The 9,465-nt window shown below is 40.7% G+C and overlaps 1 protein-coding gene across 1 annotated transcript in view; it reads right to left on the reverse strand.

Moving 5' to 3' along the window:
- The window catches only part of LOC141100328 (serine/threonine-protein kinase N1-like), a 109,371-nt gene extending 100,859 nt beyond the window's left edge, over nucleotides 1–8,512 (reverse strand). The window contains exon 1 of the mRNA XM_073588727.1: nucleotides 8,383–8,512. Within this exon, the coding sequence (XP_073444828.1) occupies nucleotides 8,383–8,418 (36 nt within the window). The 5' untranslated portion in view covers nucleotides 8,419–8,512. The remainder of the gene's footprint in view (nucleotides 1–8,382) is intronic.
- Between the last annotated feature and the right edge of the window lie 953 nt (nucleotides 8,513–9,465).

Raw genomic sequence — 9,465 nt, forward strand, 5'->3', positions numbered from 1 at the left:
ATTCGCAGCTGAGGTGGGACTCTCAAGAGCTGCCAACCTGCCCTCCAGCTGCCGAATGTACTGCAGTAGGCTGCCTAAAACTGGTCATTAATGTCATTAACACTCCAGTCCGACACTGCCTTGAACTGGTCATTAAAGTCATTGGCACCCCAGTCCAATACTATCTAGAACTGGTCATCAATGTTGTTGGCACCCTAGTCTCACACTGACTAGAACTGGTCATTAATGTCATTGTAACCCTGGTCCTACACTGAATATAACTGGTCATTAATGTTATTGGCACCCCAGTCCAACTATGCCTAGAACTGGTAATTAATGTCATTGGCACCCCAGTCCAACTATGCCTAGAACTAGTCATTAATGTCATTGGCACCATAGTCCAACACTGCCTATAAATGATCATTATAAACTTTCATCTTGGATTTCCACTGCTTGGGTGGGTTTATAATAGTCCCATACATTAAGACTTCCTGTTCTACCGGAGGCCAAATCTCAGCCGCCCAGACCATTGTTACCCTACACTATAAATGTTATTTCAGTAACTGTATGATCTAATGAGAATAATGTCACATATTTGTCTCTCATGTTCACAGCTTCCTATGTGAATAGGAAGAAAGTAAAAGATGAGAGGAGGAAACACCCCTGATATCAGAGAGATTGTTAGGAGATAATAGTTGTTCGTATGACGAAACTAGTAGGGTTAAAGGTCCAGAGTAACTTACTGTATAAGAATCTTCATTGGCATACACTGTATGGACACAAGTATTGAGACACCTACTAGAGTATAAGACTCTGAATACAAGCACCATAAGTCTGGTTATAATTATATATCTAGACCAAATAGGGAATGGCATGACTGCTCTTCAGTTGCTTCTTCTCTTTCTGCTGGCAGTACTGTGCCAATCCAGCTTTGATTGACCACATGAGTCATTGTAGACAATGGTGGGGGGATTACTAAGACAAACATCTCATATACCAGTATTAAAATATAATTTTTTTGCTCTATTAGTTTAGATTAATTTTGAGATCTGGTCTTGAGTCTTAAAGCGTGGCGCTCATCTTCTATTTAAAGAGCGCACTGCTACTCTGTGTCTTGACATCCTGTTTCCCTGGGGTGCTGTGCGCTCCCGTTCATTGACATCTCACACCAGCTGCATGGTTGTGTCATTGGTCTAAAATGTGCTACATCCAATGCTGCTAGCAGCTTTGACTCTGAAATATCCAATAAAGACAGGGGCACTGAAGCTCTGTGGATCCAGCAATCTGGCCAACCTCTTTAATAAGTTTGTGGTATGGTCTGGTATCTCACCAGGAAAAGCCATCATGATAGTCTGGGTTGGATGAAGAAGAAAAGGAAAGTAAATGTCTACAGTCAGAGAAATATCACCTATGATATTTTGGCTGTTAATTGTTAGGTAGTCTACTTGTTACTGTGTTTGATCAGTTTGGAATTTTCTTGTACAGTCTACAGCGTGATAATAATCTGTAAAAAAACATGGGGCAGATGCTATTTGCCCAATATTAGGGGAAAAATTATTTCCCAAATTGAGGGACTTCATTCTCAATATTGCAATCAAGCTAATTCCCTGATTCAACGTCTCATCACAGAATCTAGTACCCATAACCTGTAATATTATATTTTTCAAGAAAGGCATCCAGGCTCTCCTTGTACTTTTGTAGTGTATCAACCATTACAACATCATGCGTCAGCGATCTCCATAGTCTCACAGCTCTCACAGCAAAGAATCTATAGTCTCACTGCTCTTACAGTAAAGAATCCATAGTCTCACTGCTCTTACAGTAAAGAATCCATAATCTCACTGCTCTTACAGTAAAGAATCCATAGTCTCACTGCTCTTCCAGTAAAGAATCCATAGTCTCACTGCTCTTACAGTAAAGAATCTATAGTCTCACTGCTCTTACAGTGAAGAATTGCCATCTGTCATTATGATTAAATGTTCTTTCTTCTTGATGCAGAGTAGGACTATGTATAAAGATCATTAGATCTCCGTATTGTCACCTCATATATTTGTGCATTGTAATAAGATCGCCATTAAGCCTTCATTTCTCTAAGCTGAATAACCCCAAGTTTAATAACCTCTCTTAGTATTGCAGTTCATCCATTCCCTTAATAACCTTGGTCATTCTCCTCTTCACCCCTTCTAGCTCGTCTATGTCCTTCTACTGTACTGGATCCCCAAATTTTACACAGTATTCTAAGTTTGGCTGCTCTAGTGACTTGTATGTCACAAAACTATGCTCTTGTTATGAGCATCTATGCCTCTTTTATCACATCCCATAATTTTATTTGCCAAGGCATCTGCTGCAGAGCGCAGTTTGACCAGGAGAGTCGGCAGAGGAGCATAGTCGGCAGAGGTTAGTATATTTACACACTGACACTACACTACATGCACATATACACAGATTTAGTAAAAAAAATCTCCATACAAGTGCTTCTTTAAACTTCAATTGCCATTTCACAGTCAAAGCCTCCGAGTAACATAAATCCTTAAATCCTTCTGTAATATTAAATTATCATCCTGTGTGTTGATTATTTTTCAGAAATTAGTATCATCTGCAAATATTGAAATTCTACTCTGTATGCCCTTTGCAAGGTCATTAAAAAAAACACGTAATAAGAAGAGGGCCCAATACTGACCCCTGTGATTTCCCACTGTTTACTGTGACCCTGTGACTGTGTCTGTCTTAAGTTATTTGGAACATGAGTAAAGGTAAATTGCCAACTGCGGCTAATAAAAGACTGATACCAGTCGATTAGTGGTCACACAGGCAGTCCATAATTCGATGCGCTCAGAACCATCGTTATTATGGCCGTTCTTTGCGCTTAGAACGTCATTTTATGGGCAGCACATCTTCTGTTTACATGGGACGTTGCACGGCCAATAGAAAGCTTAAAAATTATCGTACCCGACGAATGAGTGTTTTTGGTGAGATGGGCCGATAATCTGGAATGACTAATTCTAGGAATGCTTGTTCCCCCATTATCTGCCCCTCTAAATGGGTCTTGAGAATAAAGCAAAGTCCTGAGAGGATGTGCAGGAAGATTTGGCTAAAAATAGCTGATTACAGAGACAATAGATTCCTTTCAGCAGCACAGAAAATGTAGTAAAATGGCATTAAGTTTACTATCTCTTTAAGAAACTGAGTACAATGATGGGTTCATTAGATTACTGACAGGATGTCTGTTGTATGTAGGCCTCTATCACCTCCACTATCCATCATAACCCATCATAGTCCACAAATGTCTACAGAATATTAACCCTTTCATGACACAAGACATACAGTTACATCATATGTCGTGTCCCTGTCTTCGACGCGGGCTGGCAAGCTGAACCCGCATCTTTCCTGGCTGATGATTGCTGATTTATTCAACCGTTAATCTACAAAACACTTAGATGATCTAAAATCAATTTTTTTTTACTACTTAGAGCATGGTGCTCTAAGCTATGATCAGCTATGTTTGGGGCTCCTATACTTGCACAGCATTACTACAACCTCTGTTGGCTGTAGATTTGAAAAATCAATTTCTATCTTTTTTTTTTTTTTACTGAAAAGTCTTATTTCAATGTATGTATTTATTATGCTGTGATTATATAGCACCATTATTTTCTGCAGGGCTTTCCAGCCATTATTGTCACTGTCCCCCAAGGGCAGAAGTCGCGACCGAGACTGGGCCGTGAGGGTGAGGGGCCCGCCGACACCAGCAGAAACTTCAACTGGATTTGTGTCCTCGGACGCACATCCAGTTATATTTATTGCTGTGCACAGACCTGTCAGGTCAGTGCACTGCGATACACGCTGCCAGTCAATCAGAGGCCAGCAGCTGACATTGGCGTGTACATAACTGGGGGCGCATGGCAGTGACCTTATGCGCTCCTGTCCTGCTAGCTTCTGAAGAGGATGCTATATGGTGGGAGAGTGAAAGGAAGGTGAGTATAATTCTTTTTTCTATGTATTAAAGAACAGTGGCAGAACAGGGGACTTATTCCAGCATAGGGCCCAGGATTAAGGACATATACCAGAATAAAGGACATATTACCAGGATGGGGCCTAGAATAAAGGACACATACCAGGATAAGGGAAATATTACCAAAATGGAAGAGATATATACCAGTATGGGTCCTAAGATAGGGGCTACATATACCAGGATGGAGGATATATACCAGGACTGGTCCCACGATAAGGAACATTTATACTAGGATGGGGGATATAAATATCAGGATGGGGGATATATATCAGGATTGGGCACAGGATTAGGATTGTATAATATATATATATATATATATATATACAGGATGGGGCCAAGAATAAGGGACATATATACCAGGATGGAGGATATATACCAGGACTGGTCCCAGGATAAGGAACATTTATACTAGGATGGGGGATATAAATATCAGAATGGGGGATATATATCAGGATTGGGCACAGGATTAGGATTGTATAATATATATATATATATATATATATATATATATATACAGTGGGGCAAAAAAGTATTTAGTCAGTCAGCAATAGTGCAAGTTCCACCACTTAAAAAGATGAGAGGCGTCTGTAATTTACATCATAGGTAGACCTCAACTATGGGAGACAAACTGAGAAAAAAAAATCCAGAAAATCACATTGTCTGTTTTTTTTTTCATTTTATTTGCATATTATGGTGGAAAATAAGTATTTGGTCAGAAACAAGCAATCAAGATTTCTGGCTCTCACAGACCTGTAACTTCTTCTTTAAGAATCTCCTCTTTCCTCCACTCATTACCTGTAGTAATGGCACCTGTTTAAACTTGTTATCAGTATAAAAAGACACCTGTGCACACCCTCAAACAGTCTGACTCCAAACTCCACTATGGTGAAGACCAAAGAGCTGTCAAGGGACACCAGAAACAAAATTGTAGCCCTGCACCAGGCTGGGAAGACTGAATATGCAATAGCCAACCAGCTTGGAGTGAAGAAATCAACTGTGGGAGCAATAATTAGAAAATGGAAGACATACAAGACCACTGATAATCTCCCTCGATCTGGTGCTCCACGCAAAATCCCACCCCGTGGGGTCAGAATGATCACAAGAACGGTGAGCAAAAATCCCAGAACCACGCAGGGGGACCTAGTGAATGAACTGCAGAGAGCTGGGACCAATGTAACAAGGCCTACCATAAGTAACACACTACGCCACCATGGACTCAGATCCTGCAGTGCCAGACGTGTCCCACTGCTTAAGCCTGTACATGTCCGGGCCCGTCTGAAGTTTGCTAGAGAGCATTTGGATGATCCAGAGGAGTTTTGGAAGAATGTCCTATGGTCTGATGAAACCAAACTGGATCTGTTTGGTACAAACACAACTTGTTGTGTTTGGAGGAAAAAGAATACTGAGTTGCATCCATCAAACACCATACCTACTGTAAAGCATGGTGGTGGAAACATCATGCTTTGGGGCTGTTTCTCTGCAAAGGGGCCAGGACGACTGATCCGGGTACATGAAAGAATGAATGGGGCCATGTATCGTGAGATTTTGAGTGCAAACCTCCTTCCATCAGCAAGGGCATTGATGATGAAACGTGGCTGGGTCTTTCAACATGACAATGATCCAAAGCACACCGCCAGGGCAACAAAGGAGTGGCTTCGTAAGAAGCATTTCAAGGTCCTGGAGTGGCCTAGCCAGTCTCCAGATCTCAACCCTATAGAAAACCTTTGGAGGGAGTTGAAAGTCCGTGTTGCCAAGCGAAAAGCCAAAAACCACTGCTCTAGAGGAGATCTGCATGGAGGAATGGGCCAACATACCAACAACAGTGTGTGGCAACCTTGTGAAGACTTACAGAAAACGTTTGACCTCTGTCATTGCCAACAAAGGATATATCACAAAGTATTGAGATGAAATTTTGTTTCTGACCAAATACTTATTTTCCACCATAATATGCAAATAAAATGAAAAAAAACAGACAATGTGACTTTCTGGATTTTTTTTTCTCAGTTTGTCTCCCATAGTTGAGGTCTACCTATGATGTAAATTACAGACGCCTCTCATCTTTTTAAGTGGTGGAACTTGCACTATTGCTGACTGACTAAATACTTTTTTGCCCCACTGTATATATATATACACAGGATGGGGCCAAGAATAAGGGACATATATACCAGGATGGAGGATATATACCAGGACCGGTCCCAGGATAAGGAACATTTATACTAGGATGGGGGATATATATCAGGATTGGGCACAGGATTAGGATTGTATAATAATATATATATATATATATACTGTGTATATATATATATATATATGTATATATATATATATATATATATATATATATATATATATACAGGATGGGGCCAAGAATAAGGGACATATATAACAGGATGGGGGTTATATTTACCAAGACAAGGCCCAGGATAAGAGATCCCTGGAATATGTACCACTTTGGATCTCACAATCTAGATTCCCTATCAGTAATAATAATCTTTATTTTTTTATATAGCGCTAACGTATTCCGCAGCGCTTTACAGTTTGCACATATTATCATCACTGTCACAATCTAATTTCCCTATCAGTATGTCTTTGGAGTGTGGGAGGAAACTGGAGGAACCCTGAGGAAACCCACGCAAACACGGGGAGAACATACAAACTCCTTGCAATTCATACAGTCACACTTACTTTTTTTAGGTTTTGAGTTGATGCACAAAATACAAATTGAAAAAATGTTCAATAAAGTGTGGACATTTATAGTTAGCTTTCCTTCAAGTTCCTTAAGCAACAGAGACATACCTCTTAAAGAGGCCAAAAGTGTCGAACTTTTGTGTCCTGCCGATCCTGAATATTCTTTTTTTTTAATCCACCATACACGACCAGAGATATGGGCCTTTTTATTTAGTGCTACTGTTTATGGTCTTTACCAAGGGGGCGTGGCTCACAGGGTAATAATGCTGTGCAGCCCAAAGACACACCCCCAGAGAATCCAGTAAGCTACACCCTCTTGGAAAAGACCTCAAAAATCAGCATTAAATAAAAAGGCTTATATATCTGGAACCGTATGGTACATTGCTCAGGGGAGTGTAAAAACTGCCCACTTTTGATCCGATGACAGGTCCTTCATAATGGAGAACATGATATGCCATATATGAAAGAAACTGGTCAGTAAACTCTCCTTGATAGTTATCTGGCCACAGTCTATAAGCCTCATAGGCAAATTAAGTAGTCCAATCTAAGGACTGGATTACTTGTGGTTTCAGTGGTCGCTAAAAACAAGCCTAAAACATTTCATTGTGACAATTTTGGGTGCACTTACTTAAGGGACTAATTGAACAGCCCATAAATCCCATAGGTCATAGTTACAATCACATAAACTGTTGATGCATTTGGTCTAGCACCTCCTGACTTCCGCAATGGCTGACTTCCTGACCCTCACCCGCTGTGCTCTATCATTAACCTCTTCTTTGGAAACTTCTTCTTGATCCTGCCTAAGATGTAGCATCTTACAGAACGCCCCACCAAGTTCCTTCCTTCCACGTGCCTAGGATAATACAACCACAGGCCTCTCATCCGTAGACTACACCTACCCCATCCAGGCATGCACAAGTAGCCGACGGCACACACCTCCTACGTGGCATGATGACCCCTCCCTTGGCACTTGTCTGGTGTCCGGTAATCACTACAAGTGCCAAAATATTGTACTATGAACTCTAACTGACCAAAAACCTCAAGTGTCCTCAGAAGATAGCTACACCGAAGACCGATGATGACCTAGTGGTCCACGTCTCTGTCGTACAACACATCTGTGTCTATCCCCAACGTGGTTTATGTTCACTTATTGATGACTTTTCCTCTATATTACCCTACGCTACAACCAATATTACAATTTGCCATTATCCCACCCAGTAAGAGTAAGTGGAGAATATGGCCTCCCCGAAGACCAGAGCATTTCATATGGCCGCCTACAGCCAAATGTGACTTACTCTCGCTAAAAAAGACACTGGCATTAATATACGGGCAAGACGCCGAAAAACATTTAAAGCTCACGACAAGACCTCGGTGTCAAGTTTAATGACATGAAGTCAAGAAAAAAAAAACGTGGCCCACCTGATTAATAGGTGTTCAAGTAGGGTCCCAAACCGTAAACATATAGTAGAAAAACTTGGCACTCGAGTGTCAAGAGTAGTGACATGGCAGAGCTGAACTGGTTAACTATTTCTTCACGACTCCAGTGTTCGCGAATCATGAGACAACTGCAGTCCTATGTAAAAACCAGCGGTGACCCAAACAAAGGAAACAAAACTGATCTAAGAGCTGGAAAGAAAACATGCAAAAATAATAATGAAATGCAGATGATCACGACTCACTATCTCACACGACATACACAGCAGTACCTCTGCATCCTGCTCCTCCGTCGGTGTGTGGGGCATTATGTGACCCAGTAAGTGACACTCGCTCACACAGTGTCACCAATGCCGCCCTTTAGCCACACACAGGATGACATGGTGTCACACACTGAGTGACGGTCTCTTTCTGCCGGTCCCTCCCTGCATTTCCTGTGGATGTTCAGATACGGTTGTGAGGCTGAAGTTTGTGAACTCAGATCTGATACTTCTGGGTGGAACAATTGACTGTGTGAATAGTGCCCTTACGTAGAGGCGCGGGAATCAATATTTGGGGACAACTAGACGCAGAGTCTCCAAAGCTTCTTTTTTTAACACCGACTAGCTATTTTTGCTTTACATGTTTTATGCTTGTCTTATGGCACATTTTTGTTGTATATCTGTAAAAAATATATATATATATATATATATATTTCATCTGATACGTTTGTACTTACATAGAATATGATGGATAAATCGCATACGTTTCCGTCAGACATATGCCTGTGCACACATCCGTTTTTCTTTAAAGGATCCAAAAATATGCAGTGGCGCTTTTTCATACTTTAAAAAAATGGATGAAAAACAGATTGCTGTATGTTTGCATTCATTTTTTCATGTTTTTTTCCATAATTAAGTCGCATGTTCTCCTGACTTACTCTCCACAACGTTTTAAAAGAAGCAACAAAAAACACATATATATTAACAAAAAGATATGTGTGCTATAAAATGCATCCATTTGTATTAGTTTTCCAACAGATCATGTTTTCTTTTTTGCTTGCAATATTATTATGTTTTTTTATAAGGACATGATTCTTTACAGACATCATCACTGTCCCCATTGGGGCTCACAATCTAGATTCCTTATCAGTATGTCTTTGGAGTGTGAGAGGAAAATGGAGAATCCATAGGAAACCCACACAAACACAGGGAGAACCTACAAACTCCTCGCAGATGTTGTCCTTGGTGGAATTTGAACTCAGGACTCTGCACGGCTACAGCACTAACCACTGAGCCACCGTGCTGCCCCTCAATATAAAAATGTGTAACTATTAAAGGGAACTTGGGAGCAGGTTTTTGCTACCTAATCTGACA

This window comes from Dendrobates tinctorius, unplaced genomic scaffold (genome assembly GCF_039654945.1).
Source record: "Dendrobates tinctorius isolate UK_male_01 unplaced genomic scaffold, ASM3965494v1 ptg000104l, whole genome shotgun sequence".
Classification (NCBI taxonomy): Eukaryota; Metazoa; Chordata; class Amphibia; order Anura; family Dendrobatidae; genus Dendrobates; species Dendrobates tinctorius.